Below are 17,426 nucleotides of genomic sequence, written 5' to 3'. Positions count from 1 at the left end.
AACAGCTTGAAGGAGTCTGGTCCTTGTGGTGCCTCACACTTCAATCTGCACAATCAATATGAGTGTCTACCACCAAGGCAGCCATTTCACCACTCACGCATACAGTACCCACTCCTCTCATCCATGCGCAAATGAACCCAACATCTCGTCTACTTCCAGAGACTCTGTGATGCCTATGACGGGCACAGTGAAGTGTATCAGCACGTCATTTTTTTCTAAACAGAACCACCACAATGCTGTCCTTAGTGTTGGCTGCACTAAGTGAGTGGGAACACTTTCAGAATGGAATTCAGCTTGAAAAGTGCTCTTTATATTTTAGGAGCCACAATGAAAGTCCTCCTAATGTTCCTGAGCTGTAAACACCCCCAAAAAATGTAGATTGCGGTTCACAATCCCCTCCACCCTCCATAACCCCCAGCCATCTTCCTTACATTTCTCAGCAGATTTCTCTGCAATCTGCTTGTCAGAAACAAAGGCTACATTCGGAGTGTAGGTGAAAGTAGGCCAAATCCAATGTGTTGCGCAAAGTCTGAATCTATATCTGACATTAGTCTGAACAGATCCCACTCCAGAACTGACTCTCAAGTGCAAAAGAACAATAATCCATCTGGCATGTTCATCCAGCTCACACAGCTGTCCTCTCCATCTTTCTTTGCACATTGACTCATTCCACATGACTTCAAAATGAGCTGTACAAACTGCTACTTTAAACTTGGAGGACAAGCAGTAGACGCTAAAATGACTGTGTCAAACAAAGTTTACAGAACCGTGTAATATCCATTTTTAATATTCTGAGTCTTATTTTGAAAAGCAATTAGTTTGATCTCTCTCACTAAACAGCACTGTGTTGCTTTGTTTACATTATTATAAAGATTTATGAATTCACAAATTCTGATCTGGCTGTTTAGACAAATGTGGTATTGCCGTGTCTTCTGTGTTACATACAGTAAAAGTGCTTTGCTTTAGTGAGACCGCCAATGAACATTCTATACACTATAAGCCCCTGCTAAGACTCCACGCTTAAGTACAAGATCTGTGACTAGTGACATATCATTCTGGGAATTTCCCAAGTCGTTGATCAGCTTTTCCTCTTCCTAGGGAAGGGAGTTTCTTGCAAGCATGATGTGATCTGAAAAAGCTGTTCAGAGCCAGCCAACTCCAATTGAAAATTGAAAAATCATGCATGGCGTTGCTGTGACTTGCAGAGGAATTGAACAGGACTCAGAGTCATTGAGTGCCAGTGTGTGTACCTCTCTTGCTTGACAGTGAATGTGACCTTTTTTCATTCTGATTTAACCGCTGTCATATGTGATTTGTGAAATCCGTTACTTATCCAACACAAGGCAAAGCTCAGTTGTAATCATGACTTCAATCATAACTTTAACTGCTGTGTGAATACAGCCAAAGTGGCCCCAGTGTTTCTACCTCCGCTGCTAGTATGGTTGAGATTAGTACTATCATTACATGTTAGCTCTTGAATGCAGGACAAAAACTTGGCTTGGCTGACCACAAAACCACAAATCTGTTTAGGCAGATTTTCTGGACACTTCTTAGCGGTGTCAGCTTATCACATAATGTTGACAAACATGAAAAGTAGCGATTAGCTTGATGTCCCCAGTCAGTCAATCTGTTTTAGCTTACAGTGACAGTGCCATATCATTGGTGTAGCATATGGCATAGGACAAAAAGTCATTGTCAGAAGTGTTATTTTTGTGCTTTATCAGCCAACCATCCAGAGATCCCCCAAATCCACTCTGAATTTCCATGCCTCCCCCCCCACCCCCCAGCACACACGAGTATAAATTATGCTACAAACATTTGTCCAATCATATTTACATGCTTATTAGTCCTTTTTAAAAATGGCATTTTTGAAGCATGTTTATTTCATGCCTATTATTACTACACTGATACTATTTAGTCTGCTAAGCTGAATAGTGCTTGTGAGCCCCATATGGAAAGACAAGGGTTGCAGGGACACAGTGTCTTCTAGGGCAGACTCGACCCTCAACCCCTTAATGCCCACCCATTGGCTGCTCCGTGTTTGCCCTATATATTGAACTTTTAAATGTCTACTTTGTTTGCATGCTTGGCTCTCTTATCAGTGGCTAGCTTTATTCTCATCCATGTGGACTTGGCTTGTGTTCCACTATTGATGTTTCTTTCTCTCTTTTGCGCTTCCTCTCTCTCTCTTTCTCACACACACACACCACTGGACCGTATGCCCAATGATCCAATTACACAGTGGTGCCGCCTGTAAATGCGTGTGGTCGACAGAGAGGCCTAATCGTATCATCCACACGCTCTACAGGGGGTGATAATATATTGGATTTCAGGAAGGATGCTGTTAACATTGAGCTTTCCCCAGGAGCTACATGTATGGCCTTCCATGTCACTCCTTTGGCCCCGGGGCACTCTCAGCCCCACTGCACTGTTGGTAACCCAGGCTCAGGTTTTGCAGTGCCCCACTGCACTGTGGGTGACCCCTTTTGGAGCTGTGAGGTGTCGGTGTCCCCGCAGGCCATACAGGCTGTTGGATTTCTACCAGGCTGCTACACTATGGTGTAAAAAGGAGGATAGTATGTTTACATAAAAATAAATATCCACACTATTAATAGTAAGGCCTTTATAGATCACGTTATCTCACTCAGGCCCTGACTCTTAAGCATGTCTCCCACCAAGACGATCCATTTCAAGTGTGTGTAGACAGAACACAGTAGCGTTTCTGGCTTTAAATCCCAGCTAATTGGAGGTGAACCCACTGCCACACATGCCATTATAGCTGTTTATGATTCGGGTAAGAACTAGCGGAGCTGTTATCTTCAATCTGTCGCTGAAGCCTAGGGCCAGATAAGTTTACTTGGCGCACCAAGTTGAGGGCTGATTTCAGTTGGCACAAACACTGTGGTATAATACAGATGGACACTATCTGTCCATCTGGAACTCGCTTATTGTGCTTAATCTAAGGATTTTTCTCATAGTGGTCCTGTTAATTAAACGACTCATTCAGATGCTAAATGAACAACAGTAAGGAACGCAGAGGCAAGGAAGAGAGGCGGAGCTTAACGTTTAGCATTCATCATTTTAAGACGCTCTGGAGACAAATGAAAAAAGCACGTCCCTTTCCGCACTGATGGACTGATGAATGATTTCTGAGACAGAGAGAAGAGCGATAAAAGAAAATGATTAGGTCTTACAATAAGAAAATGATGAGATCCTACACCTGACTTATGAAAATAATATTCCGCTATAAGACACTAAATTGTCCAGTCATGTGTGAAACAGTATTTGGAATAAATTAAGAAAAGCTTAGTGTTGTTTCTGAGGAACAGGAGAAAAGTGCTTCAGGCTTCAGGCTGATTTTAAACAGGACCATGTCTAGAGGGAGAAAATGAGATTAAAAGAAGATGTGATTTAGAATGCACATTTATTTATTTATTTATTTTGTAAAGTACATTTTTGGGCTATTCTGAACTTTTCAGAGCTGAAGATTTGATAAAAGAACAGTATTTTTAGAACAGTGGCATAACTACGCTGAAAAACAAATGCTGCTTTGAATTTACACGACTCAAATGTGTCAAGTGGTTGCGTATTAATCAAATGTGTTACATCAACACAGTTCTTGACAAAGCAAGTAAGTTACACTGCCAAAAAGGATACACTGGCAGATAGCTGTCTTCCAATACAATGAGGTAAACTGAGCAAACTATCACAAATAAGTTAAATTATCCCAAAATTACTAGATCTATGATAATTTCCCTTGTTAAAATATCAATGTAAATAAAAACTAGTGTGTTGTAACATTTTCATTTTCATTTCATAAACCTGTTGCATTTAAGTCATGAACCATTTTTTTTCTAGTGCATTTTACGTTGACGAATTATAATGGAGCATGTATATCCTTACTGTACTTAAGTACATTTTTCAAGCATCTATTCCACAGAATGCGTTGTTACTCTTTACGTGTTGAATTGTTAAATTGGCTCTTGGAAAATTGGATTTTTTGTAATCTCCAAAAGAATGTTTTTTGTTGTTTTTTTTTTTTAACTGAACCCAAGCCAATCATAGTGCACCGTTCACTAACCCCCACCCCCAAGTACCAAGTACAAGAGCTTAGACGAAAGATAAGGAATAATAATTTCACACCACAGTACTTAACTCTGAACAACTTTGTTTACCTCTTATCTGTCAAATTATGCAAGTATGCAATCCCATTCTCAAGTACATCCCAACATGAGTTAGGCCTGTGCAGAGACTTTGATCAATCGCTGGAAGTAGAAATACAATATAAATACCAAAGTAAAAAAATGTTATCTATACTTTTGCTCAAGTACAGGATTTGAGGACTCTCTTAAACGCTAGCTAATTAGTGGACTTACCAGTGTTAACAGTAGTAGCCATAGCAGCTTCAGTAATAGGCCACCAGTCTTTTCACAGTATTATCCGTGAAGAAGCTTTGAAAGACATAATACACTTCAGACACCTGGTTACAATTTAATTGTTATATTATTGATGTAAGAATCAAATTGTTGGGAAAAAAAGACTAAATAAAAAAATTGGAATTTTCAAAAGTACACGTATAGTGAGATATTAAAAAATCTTGTGTCTTTACTGTGGGAAATACATAAAATTCCACTGTACATTAAGACAGATCAGCCAAAAAAAATCTATAATTTGGGGCGTGGTTAAGTGAAAGGTGGATTATTATTGGCTTGTTTCAGTTTAAAAGAGTTTCAAATTCTTTACTCTTTTTTTTTGGAAATTAAGAAATTAAGTTAAGTTAGGCCTATGCATAAAATTTTTATAAATAATAAAATAAAAAAAAATCGCTGGAAATACATTTTTAAGTATTTTTTGTTAAATCGTTTTGAACTTTGACTGAAGTAGAAATATACATTATTTTTTAAATAAAATAAAGGGAAAAACAGTTATGTTATATATAAGTTATAAGTGCCGGCTTTGACCAACACTGGCTAATTAGTAGACGCAACAGTGTTACCAGTAGCAGCCTTAGCAGCATCAGCAACAGGCTAACAGTCGTATTTTAAGCCCTACGCTCGTTCTTTCTTTCGTTTCCTGACTCTTTTGCTCGCTTTTACACTCTCCTGTAGCTAACCTGGGCATTCAGCAAGCAGAAGCGCGCTCCGCATCTCCTCCTCCCTGCGTCTCTCCCGTGTTCACTCCGCTGTGCTGAGCTCCGGCTAGCAAACCGTGCGGAGCGCGTGGAGCAGGTTAGGAAAAGGGAAGGGGGGAAAACACACACGCGCGCACATAGAGACCACCACCATCAGCAGCAGCAGCGGCAGCAGCAGCAGCACAGGGGGATCTGATCTTGCATGTGTTTTCAGTGCATGTGATTCACCGCATCGTTTTTCCCCCTCTCCCCCTCTCTCTCTCTCTTCCTCTCTCTCTCTCTCTCTCTCTTTCTCTCTCTCTCTCGCGGCTGCAGCTCGTCTCTGCTGGGCTCGTGGTCTGGCCGCGCCTGCAGAGCCGTGCCCATCGACTCGTCCAGGACCAGATGTGTGTGTGACAGACTGTCCACCTTCGCCATTTTAGCGCGCCTCAGCCTCGACGCGGTAAGTGCACGCTCGTCTCGCGCCCGCTTTCACGCGCTGTTGGGGGAGAGGAGAGGGGGGCCCGGAGGGGGGGTTACAAAATACGACGCGTTTTTCTGGATGTAATTTGAACGTCTGTGTCGTTTGGCTCTCTTTTTAATGCGTGTGTGTGTGTGTGTGTGTGTCTGTGTAATATAGGCGTCGTTGTCATTTCGTATCAACAGATCCCCCCCCCCCCCTTCTCTCTCTTCAACCCCCTCCCTCCCTCCCTCCCCATCTGCTCTCCCCCCCTCGCGACATGCCAGGCTCATAAAGAGCAGCACTCCGCTTTGATGGAAACGCGTTTTGGCATATTTTCTGCAACATACACACTGCAGAAAGTGTGCACGCGCTTTTGGGCAGCGTCGGCCTGAGCGAATGGCTGCTGTTTAACGCACAGACTGCTGCACGATCAAGGCATGCACCCGTTCACATGCATTGGATTAGCATACATTAAGTACTGAGCAGAATAAGGGGGGAGGGGTGGGGGTGACCATCTTTGCCCACCTTATATCTTTTCAGCCACATGCATGGTGTGGATGTGCAAGTGTGGCCCACACCTGCATTACATTACATGGTATGGATGTGCAGTTGCATGCCACACCTGCAGTACATGATACAGATGTGCACTTGTATTGTGCCACACCTGCATTGCATTACATGCTATGGGGATGCAGGTGTATTTAAATGGCTTTAATTGCGACTGTAGACCACATCTGCATGATATGGAAAATACATGTGTGGCCCACACCTGTGATGGATGTGCAACTGTAAGCCACTCCTGCAATTCAACTAACAAGTAGCTCTAGAATGTGACCAGATTCTATGGCTTGTTTTGCTGCTCTGTCATGAGGGAACGACATATGTCTGACTAATGCTTGCTATGAAATCCGTGCTAAATCCGTCTGATGTCACCCCAGTTCTAAGAGGCCTCAGATGTACATATACAGTACATTTACTGTAAAAGCATACCCTTAAATCGTTGAGTCAAAAATATGGTAAGAAATTTGATGAGGAGGATGAGGAGATGGGCCTGTGTCTTTATGTGGCTTTTTTTTCCGCCCATTCAATACGATTAGATATTATTAGACTGGAAACTGCCACTGAAGCAGTTTGTTCACTAGTTGCCCTGGAAACAGCACTGGGCAGCGGAGGCTCTTAAAGCTATAGAAGGCACCATAACGTTGCCTTTGTGCTGCTTGGCCCAGATCCTCAGCAGAGCCTCAGCGAAGGAGGAAAGCCCAATAACCACCCACCCCACCCCTGCAAAGACTTACAATAAGGGCCAGCACCCCCTGCAATTGGTGAAGTCAGGACGTTTTTGCTTTGCTCTGTCAAATGTCCAATTCACGTTCGCCCAAAAATGTCTTTTGTCGGAGTTCAATAAGTGTTTTGTAGCAGGAGCCCACTGCAAAGTATGTGTGTGTGTGTGTTGGAGGGGGGGGTGCTTGGCCTCAGTCTGTCTTCCTGCATAAATCGCTGAAAATCTTTAGGCTAAACTCAGCAGAGCTCTAGTCCAGAGTGCAGAATCTGGGCACCAGCTTGTGCTTCGGAAACCGGTAGTGTTTGATGTTCCTAGCACCGTCCCCGGCACAGATTGCTCGGCATGTGAGGACAAGCTGGGCTTGGGATGTGGTTTAGATTTAGAGTCCGACTGGCTGCACACACTGAGGCAAGGAGGCTTTTCAAATCTGTGCAGGCCAGAGCTGGCTGGTTTGGGTCTCTCAGAGGGGCCGTATTGTGGATATCTCAGATTTGCATTTAGACTCTCTTGCTCGTTCGCTCGCCCTGGCCTGTACAGTAGCAGTGTGATAATTTAGCTCCATATGTGATGTTTGCCCAGCTCCAGGAAGACGCTCGCCGGCCCCTGCCTGCGCGAGCCTTGTACCCTACACCTGGGCAGATGGCAGCCGGCTGGGGGAGTGTCGCAGTTAGCTCGCCACGTCCCTCGTGGGAAGCATATTGGGCCAATTTGATTGGCGGTGCCATGCACCAGCCAAGAAGCCAGCACCACCTCCTCCTCCTCCTCTCTGGCTCTCTGTCCAGACCCCCACCGCTACACTGCTAATTATTCCTGACACTACACTTGCCACCTTCTGAATGGCCCATCCGACAGCTCCTCTGTCTGCAACTAGCCTCCTACAGCTTCAGAATGATAAAGAGCCAGAGAAGCAGGCCACAGTCTCCTCGCTTGGCCTTCTCTCACTCTGTCTATCTCATTTTATCTTTCCCTCTGGCTTTTTTTCATGTGTCTCCTGTTATCCTCACATTTCCTTCTCACGTGAATGTAAACACATGGACAGCGGAAAAGCTTCGCTCACACAGACTTCACTGCAGCCATTTTACCCAGGCGTAAAATGTGAGCCATTGCTCTGTGAGCCATTGCCTCTGTACTGCAAGGCATTATCAGTTCTATTGCTTTCAGCTGTTGTATTTCAACCAAGGCTTTGCATCTTTGGTCAAACCAAATGTTAGTATGGACATTGTGGTCACGTGAAGTTCTACACAAATGACCTGGCTGAGATGCACTGTATATACATAAGAAGAGCAAAATGGGCCTTAATGGAGCTTCACTTTTAAAAGGTGCAGGGATATAGGGAGTCACCAGCAAACTTGAGACCATCTATAGGGTAGGACTGAGCATTATGATGATATTTATGGCAATACACGTAATTGTGGTAGTCATGTTAAAGTTTAGTACCGGTTTCCTAGACATGGATTAAGCCTAGTCATAGGCTGTAGTTTCCAGAACCCTGAACAAATATATTCCAGTTTCCCAGCCATGGATTAAGCCTAGTGTTGGACTAAGTTTTATTGCTAGTGGTGAATCACCATATATGCCATATTGTCTGCCCCTACTACTAAGGAAACGGGAGCAAGGATTGCCAGCACTTGTGAATGTTTCAGTATTTTGCGTAAAGCCTTCTCACATATGTATTACTGCTGTTAGTGTTATTCTGATGGTGAATGTTTCTTCAGCATGGGGCCGAGGTCTCCAATTAGCTGCTATGACTGCTGTGTTTGTTGAAAGACATCCAATACTAAAAGGCTTTAAGAAACTGTAAAGTCACAAAATTTGTTCTCTCACAGCACTGTCATAACTGAACCTCAATACATCAGTCGCACATAGGGCGGTCTCCACTTTTCTCATCTTTTTTCATCTCAAAATAAGACCACTGTGATATGGAGTATTACCAGGGGGATTATGCTCACGTGGCTTCTGTACAAGCTCATCCTGCCTTATTTCAAAAGCGAAAAATTACCAAAGACAAGGTTCAGTTTGCTCGCTGGCTAAGAAAGTGAATCAATTTTAAATCATTCAATAAATCTTAAACCATCAACCTGAAATGTACAACTGTCAAGCTGCTCAGAATCAGGAGAGAGAAGCAGGTGTGCATTAGCTTTTGAAAGCCCATAATTGCCCATATTGACAATAATGGCTCGAGCAGCTGGTGACTAGCAATTCAGCGATTGCTGTTGGTTGAACGTTTTTTCCCCCATGGTTTTGGTTCTGTAGCCCACTCACTAAGCTAGCCTTTGCTTAACTGGCTCGACTACAGATCCACCAAGTGTTAGACAGCCCAGTGCAGCAGCTTTTGACTAAGTGCTGAGCTACCAATATGGTATTAGTGATAATAAACTCTTATTTATGAGAGCGAAGTCAAGCGACTGGTGTTGGGAGTAACAGAAAGGGGAACTTAGAACTGGTTCTGCTGTGTTTGCATGCGTTGCTAAATATCTGACGTAGATAAGTTTGCCAGCAGGCTAAACACCACAGCACATACTGTGTTCCAGCTAACTGAGGCTCAAATTATACACATTAAGAGGACAAAGCCTCGTACCCGAAAGCAGGTCGAGTAAATGGTTTTAGTGTTCTTGAACATCTTAAGGCACATTTAGTAGGCTGGTTAGTAGACTAGCTGTGTCTTTTAGTTGAACCCAACATCGCTAAAATTGCAAACTATGGTGGTCTTGTTTTTCCCCCACCCTGTTTTCAGTGTAGCTCTCTTAAATGCACATCGGAATGAGCTTATTCGGTCACATTTGGTATCAGATTTTACACATGTAATTCTGAAACACAGTCCTCATTTTGATATACTGTCAACATTATTGTTATACTGCCCGAACCTATCTACAGCCGTCTTCTCACATTTTGTACAGTCAGCCCTGTAATGCACACATACAATGGAAAGAAAGGTATTTTGTATTTTTCCATGTTCACATTTCTGTTCATATACTAGTCTTGTATATTTTAGGCCAATACTACATACTACCACTTCAGGAGAGTAAAACACTGTCTGGAGTATTCACATCATCATCATCATCATCATCTAATCTCTCAATTCAGGTTATTGAATATTCCTTATTTGCTGAACAGCACAAGATCAATCTAAACTCAGAAAGGAAAGGTCCTGAAATATTCTTGGCTACATTACAAGAAGAGATGTAAGCTTTCCTTAACCGAAACAGAACTATTGATTACTATTCCTGCCAGTTCAACGGGATTGATCCTCTAAAACACTGCCGCATTGAATTGCCCTGAATTGATTAGGAATAGTTTCATTCAGTGAATGACTTTTTAACAAGAACACTCACTTTTTCACTCGCAGTTCTGCCTCTAATATCTAAAGCCATTGTAAAATGCACACAAATCACCAGACACATCGATCAAATTCCATAATAATAATAAAAAAAAATATTGGCAATCATAACCTACTGTTAACAAATGACATTGACTGGTCAAACCATTACACTTCACCTCTTGTGGCTTAGTGTGAAACATGCTTGTTTCTATAAAACTAAGATTGGTTCTAATGAACTATTCAGGCCACAGGAATTTGGTTTTGCTGCTTGTGACCAATACATTCAGTCACACTTCCCGGACTTTGTTACTTGATCTGCAGGAACAGCATTTTGTGTTCTGGGCTTTCAAATAGCTTGCTTTGCATTTGCTGACTGAGCAGATCACATTACTTAATGCCTAGTCCCTGTTTCAAGTGGAAATTTCACCTGGGCTAGAAAAGCCACAGCTAACAAATCAGCTCTCTCATGAAGGCAGTAGATAACTGAGAACTTTCATGGAGATTACCGAGGGCCACGATCCAGCACAGTCTGACGAATTCCCTGTCTTAGCACAGCTGCTAAACCTGAAAATTCACAAAAGCAGGACAATCACCGAACTGCAAAACTTTTATCTAGGGAGCCAAACAACCAAAAATATGTCCTTTTCTTTTGTCCATGGCACACACAGTTGTAGGACCATTGGGTTTCAAAGTTGTAGAACCTCCTGGATATACTGCACAGGCCATGTGCTCTGCCACTGGTAGGATGTGCTATACTCAGGCCACTGCTGACTGCTATACTCATACCTCCAATCTCTGCCCCTCACCTGGTGATTGTTATGAGACTTACATGCCCCGTGAAAGTAATGTTGCCTTATGTGGCCATGTAATGTTGGTTCTGATCAGAGTTTGTCTGTCCATGCTCTGTTTCTAGTTTGTATTCATCCTGGTTTCACTTAAAATTACCAAATTGTATTTGACAACTGGTTATTTTCTTTTTTTCTTTTTTATTTTACCCCATCTACCACAGTCTACCCAATTTGGAATGCAAATTGCCCAATCCTGGTTCATATGGAATTCCCCTATCACTAGCAATGCCCTCAACACTGATCAACATCACATTAGAAGTGCCATGGGGAGGAACTGACTCCGATGTGGATTTTGGTACATGACTATGCACTGATCATCCATAACATTTTAAACCACCTGCCAGACTACCAGGGACCTGTTAAGGCATGGATACCACAAGATCTCTGAAGGTGCCCTAGCCATCACAATTTGGCTTTTGTCATAGTGGCTCAGATTTGCAAGGTTGCCCACCAACTTCAAGAAGTGACTGTTCACTTGCTGCCGGATATATCCCACACCCCTTGACAGATACCACTGTAATCAGATAATCTGTGTTATTTATTTAAGCTGCATCTCTTAAATTCATTCTTATAAAGATCTTTCGGATCTCCGCCCTGCCTCAACTTAAGTGCTACAGTTATGCAGGTCATGGGTGTGGAACCCACTAGCAAAATCAAGTAAATGCACTTTTAACCATTACACATTTTCTTCTTCCAGTTGTCAAAGCTTTTGTAGATTTGGGCAGGGATTTGTGGGTTTTAAGGAACCAAATAGCCCTGAAAGGACATTCTGTAGACTCTAAGGCTTTGGATATTTAAAGGAACATAGGACAGGATGGCAAAATGAATGTTATACTCTGAGGTCACTTCAGTATTCAAAAATATTGAGAAAAATCATCTCAAAAGGTCTCATAAACACTCAGGGCCATAATATCCTTGTTCAGATTCTCCTAAAACCTCTCGGAGCATTTCTTTCATGTTGTTCCACTTCCACTGTGCACGTATGTGTGCTGTATGCATTTCTGTGTCCATATTTTTCAGTGTAGAGAGGAGAGCACACTGCAGCACTGATTAATCAGAGGGATTTAATTAACTTGGTTCTGCATGGCCATCGGACCTGGAGACAAGACAGGCTATAAACTCAGCCAATTATCTGTTTGGGGGGATGGGAGGGGGCAGAACCCTTGAGTCAGGCTGTCCTGTCATTGCTACAGTACCTTTCTGCCACGCCTCTGAGTGCAGTCTTGTCTGACAGCACACAGGGCAGCACCAGGGGCGTTTATGATTCACTGCGTAACCTTTCCCGCAGTTCACTTCTTTAGGACATGCTTACATGCCGTTGCTTTCTGAACTTCTTGGTCTGTTCGCCAGTGTACAAAGTGTGTTCGCCTTCTGGCTCAAAGAGGGGAGACACATGCGATATCAAAGTTGCATCATGATAATATAGCAGTGTTAGACAGATTTTTGATTTGACTGATATTTCTGACAATATTGGGTGTATTTATTGTTCTACAGAATGTTTAGATTTGCATTTGAATCATTTACTGCATTTGACACATTTTGGTGATCTCTTGGATTGGTTCTTTCAGCAGTTCACAAGACCGAGCCATTGCGGAGCAAAAGCTGATTTGCCTCCAGCCTAAAGCATTTGTCAAAAATCGGGGCTGAAGTCCTGTAGTGTGAACCTGCCTCTCTGCTCTCCAGGGAAGGCTTGCTACTAGATTTTGGAAGGATTTGATTACATTCAGCAACAAAAGTGTTGGTGAAGTTGGAATGCTGGATGATCACCACCCCAGCTCATCCCCAACACCCCAGCTTATCCCAAATATAATGGATGGAGTACAGTCATTCCACTGCTCATTCACAGCACTGCTCCATTGCTGGGGAGGCTTTATACCCCTCTAGCCCATGCTTGGCATTCGGCATGGTGCATGATTGTTGGGACAAGTCAGAGTATTCATACAGCTTTGGAATTTGCATAACTTGGCCTTTCCTAACCAAAACTGCAAAAGTCATAGCCCAAACAAGCTAATTAAGGTGTGAGTGGAAGGTCATGTAAGGAACGGAAGTGCTTGAGGATGTAAAAGGCACCAGAAAGTTTATTTTAAAAAGGCACCTTCCAAAAAAAGGAGTCAGTAATGTTCAGGGTCAAAGCCAGGACAGTCATAACATGACGCGTGGGCATTGGCAAAAGAAGAGGAAGTCCAAAAACAATCGGGGGTCATAACACGGTAAATGAGCACTTGGTAATGTCTGTGAAACCAGAGGCAATACTTTGCAAAAAGAGACAGAATTACAAACAGGTTTTATTATACAGATAGACAGGTATGAATGTTTAGCCTGCTAGTTAACTTATCTAAGCTTAGATAGTCGGCTACGAGTTCCAACACGGCAGAACCGGTCTCATTTCCCATTTCTGTAACTTCCAACACCAGCCCCGCAAGTTTGTTCTCTCAGACGCAAGCTTGTATCTGTAGCTCAGCAGTTAGTCAATAGCAGCAACTCTGGGCTGTCTGATACTCTGTGTATCTGTAGCCCAGCTAGCTAAGCAAAGGCTGTCTATTGAGTGGGATACAGATCTAAAACCTTTACATTTCCTTGTCCTTGCAACACCAGTCGCTCGATCTGAGTCACTACTGTCTAAGCTAATGTTGACCAGCTTTGTGCTCCTGATTCAGAGCAGTTTAACCTCTGCAGTTGTTGTCAGACTTACCATTTAACCCGCCCCTCCTTCTCCTTACACCTCATACGCCTTTTTTTAAGACAGTATGGCAGATTCCAAACCCTACAGTAATCAGTATTCTGGTAGTGATGATCTGGATACTGAATGGTGATTGGTCGGCAGGGTAGTGAGAGCTGAAGGTGCATCCAGGGAAATGGAGTTCATAGAGTAATTAGAGCGAGAGTGAGAATGAGAGCCAGAAAAAGGCAAGAATGGAACTGAGGCCTTGGCAAAAGTTTATGTGAGAGCTCAAATCTCTTGGCGTGCCCAAACGTTTGGACGTTTTTTTCTTAACTCTAAAATTGTGCAACACAAAAATAATAAACCAAATAATAAAAAATAAAATCAATTTTGACCAGGGATGAATGCCAATACATCATGTTTCTTTGACATGGGTTAACGACATGGGTTTCTCATCTAGTCCTACGACTGGTCATGATCCTCAGACGACAAAAATCATCATTTTCATATTATATTCGTCTGTAAAATCAGTATTGCAAAAAAGCCAGCATTGCCAACAACGATGAACAGTCAGTGTCTTGTGCAGCCCTAGTACACATGTGCTCATGGCCATACACACTCAGCATGTAGTGCAGCTGTCAGCTCACACAAGCAGCGCCCACCTTTGTTCGGGTTAATGCTGCATCCACCACTGCAGTGGCCGCTGTTTCTCAACCACATCACCATGGCAACAAAATCTTTGGCTGCACTAGCATGGAAATGGCGTGGTGGATTGCAGAAGGGTTATGGTGGCGGTCTGTGACTGTGCAGTGTGCTGCGTATAAGCTTGATTTTACTCTGCCTAGCTGTGTTACGCAGATTTTGCAACAGCAGATGGTGGTTTAGGATTGCTCTTGGGCTTCTCTCTTCTCTAGCCTCAGGCCCTCTAAGCCTTTAGCAAGCAGCTCCTCACAGAGTCACCTTGATTTCACCTTGCTCTTCAACCGGAGCCACGTGGACGGCAATCAGCTCCCTCCAGCTGCCTGAGGTCCAGATGACGAGCGGCTTTGCTCTGCTGAAGCGCCGAAATGCTCCACTAGCACTAACCCAGCTCTCCTCCCTTCTTACCGACAGAGCATGGACCCGTCCAAGACGCTCCTGCCGTCCGTGACGCTGATCGTGGGCTGTGGGGTCTCCTCCCTCACCCTGCTGCTCCTTATCATCATCTATGTGTCCGTGTGGAGGTAAGCATTAGCTTCTGCAACTGGTTGCACCAGCCCATCCCAAATTTCACCGGTTATTCAGAATTGCAGTACTTCTTCATTAAAACGGAAAGTAGAGTCATTTAAAGCAGGTTGGTGTGAGATGGTTTATTGTAGAGAAACTTGGACTCGTGGTGAGAGGAACCAGTGGTCTACATCACAGATATAGCCATTTTATTTACTGCCCTAAACCACAAAAAAGTTAAGTCACTATCAGAACAAAACCTGCTGTCTTTACAGGATAAAGTAACTTTACAGGAAAAGTAATCGACTTTCTTTCTCGATTCTTTCGATTCTTGTTTCAAATGTGCATGTTTATTTGGGTAATACAGAAAAATAAAATAGACTTACAATATTTCTTATGTTAACATATGGCATAAGATATGATGAAGACAGATGTTTAAGTGTTGTTATTTATGTATTTGTTTGTTTATTTATCTGTCTATCAATCTGTCTGTCTTATATACAGTGTGGGCAAACTGCAACTACATGCACTCAACACATGCAATTTTGACCTTCGGCGTACAGCTCCCACACACTGCTGTGTACCATTAGTCACAAATAGTTTGAGTCTTCTTTTGCTTACAGTGTCTGTTTGGTTGGCATTGCCTCCTTGTTTTCGTAATATGCTGCTCTGCTTTCCTTGGACAATGGAGCAGCAGCTTTCTGCTTTCACGCTCTTAGCTTTTATCAGATTCCCCCACAAGTTCCATTACTAGTGATAGAATAAAGTTTTGTTTGCGAAGTCTTCTCATTGGTGCACACCTCAGACAATATCAGCTGAGCTATTTACCTCCATCAGAGCCTCGGAACAGAAAGAAACAGTCAGTAAGGATCAGTAAGACGAACTGCTGTCTAAACGTATATGGTCAAAATGACCCCTGCAGCCTTTTGAGGTAGAAATATTGAGAGCTTTATTTACATTGTAATATTGAGCTCATTTTTTTGAGTTGTCAATCTGGACTATTCTCAATAACAAAGTTAAGAAAATGCACCTGACAGAAACACCTTGTCGATGAGAAAGATCAACATAGGAGACTGTCCAGACTGGTTGGAGCTGACAGAAAGGCTACAGTAACTCAGATAACCACTCTGTACAGCTGTGGCGATCAGAAAAGTATCTCAGAATTCACAACATATCCAATTTTGAGGCAGATGGACTACAATAGCAGAAGACCATGTCTGCTTTTACCTCTTTTAGTCAAGAACAGAAAGCTAAGGCTGCAGTGCGCTCAGACTCATCAAAACTGGACAGTAAAAGACTGGGAAAAAGATCACCATTTGCACCAACAGCATGCCGTGGATAATTGCATCAGGAATGTTTTTGGCACAAATCAGTAGTTGGTCTTCTCAAACTGGTTTTATGATCATGACTATGAGGCCTTCCCAGTCCCAGGGCCTGAATCCGATCCCGTAGAACAAGAGATTTACAGCATGAACGAGTTCCTAAAAAACCTGCAGTAATTGGATGATGCAATCATGTCAGTATGGACCAGAATCTGTTTGAGGTTGCGTATAGCTTGTGCGACCAGTCCCTGCAGGGCTCTTGGATGGGGGGAAAAAAAACATGCACACAGCTAAAGCGATGTACATCTGTTCAGCATATGTTCAGCACCAGCAACAATGCTTTCCCCAAGATCACACAGTGATGCCGTGGCTGCTGCCATGCTGAAGCCAAACCTGCTTCTGGTCTCTTCAGTTCTGTTTAGAAATATGAGTCTGCGTGCAGCATTTAGGCGGCATGTTTTAAGGGGCTGCATCATGTGGTGTGCTAACTGTTGAGGCGGTATTGTTGCCTGCACTGTGATAATTGCACGAGGCTTTGTTGTTGCACACCATTTGAGTTGTGTATCTAGTGCATCAACATCAACCATCGCTATTAAAACTGCTCAAGCCGGCAAATGAGCCATCTAACAGCTCACACACAAAGCTGACAGCATGCTGACCAACCTCGGGTATTCACGTTGGCTGCCCTGTGAGGGTACTGATGAATCATAGGCACTCACAGTTTGACAAATGCGTTTCAGACCCTTATTTAACTATGTCATACTACATGGCTTTTGCACACGTTTTATCGTATCCCAATTTCTATATTCCTTTGTTATTGAAATATAAAATTGTGTCCATTATCCCAGGAGCATAAGATGTATTTGGAAACTATTGCTTTTCCCTGTAAATAATTAACACTAACAATTAAACCTTATCAAATAAAACACCCAAGAGGCACTTGCTATATATATATATATATATATATATATATATATATATATATATATATATATATATATATATATATATATCTTGTAAACTGCACTCAAGCTTCTACAAGGGAAACAAAAGAGTATTTAAGAGGAATTCACCAGTAGGGCTGCAACAAACGATTGTTTGATGTTTTGCCGATTTTGTTGATTATTGAAATTAATATTTGATTATTAGGATTATGAATCGCTCAATTGCCAAATGACTCTTATGTAGCTATGTGCTTTTACATTTTGCTTCAG

The 17,426-nt window shown here is 42.7% G+C and overlaps 1 protein-coding gene across 6 annotated transcripts in view; it reads left to right on the top strand.

Annotated features, from left to right (window-relative positions):
- Window positions 1-17,426, top strand: part of adgrb1a (adhesion G protein-coupled receptor B1a) — a 138,260-nt gene that overhangs the window by 92,408 nt on the left and 28,426 nt on the right. For all 6 annotated transcript variants that reach the window (XM_072680061.1, XM_072680058.1, XM_072680060.1 and 3 more), the window contains exons 17-18: window positions 5,447-5,573; window positions 14,798-14,907. In XM_072680061.1, the coding sequence (XP_072536162.1) occupies window positions 5,447-5,573; window positions 14,798-14,907 (237 nt within the window). The remainder of the gene's footprint in view (window positions 1-5,446; window positions 5,574-14,797; window positions 14,908-17,426) is intronic.

The sequence above is a fragment of the Salminus brasiliensis genome, chromosome 5 (assembly GCF_030463535.1).
Source record: "Salminus brasiliensis chromosome 5, fSalBra1.hap2, whole genome shotgun sequence".
NCBI lineage: Eukaryota > Metazoa > Chordata > Actinopteri > Characiformes > Bryconidae > Salminus > Salminus brasiliensis.
Note: the sequence above shows the minus strand (reverse complement) of the source record. Positions and strands in the feature narration are given on the sequence as shown.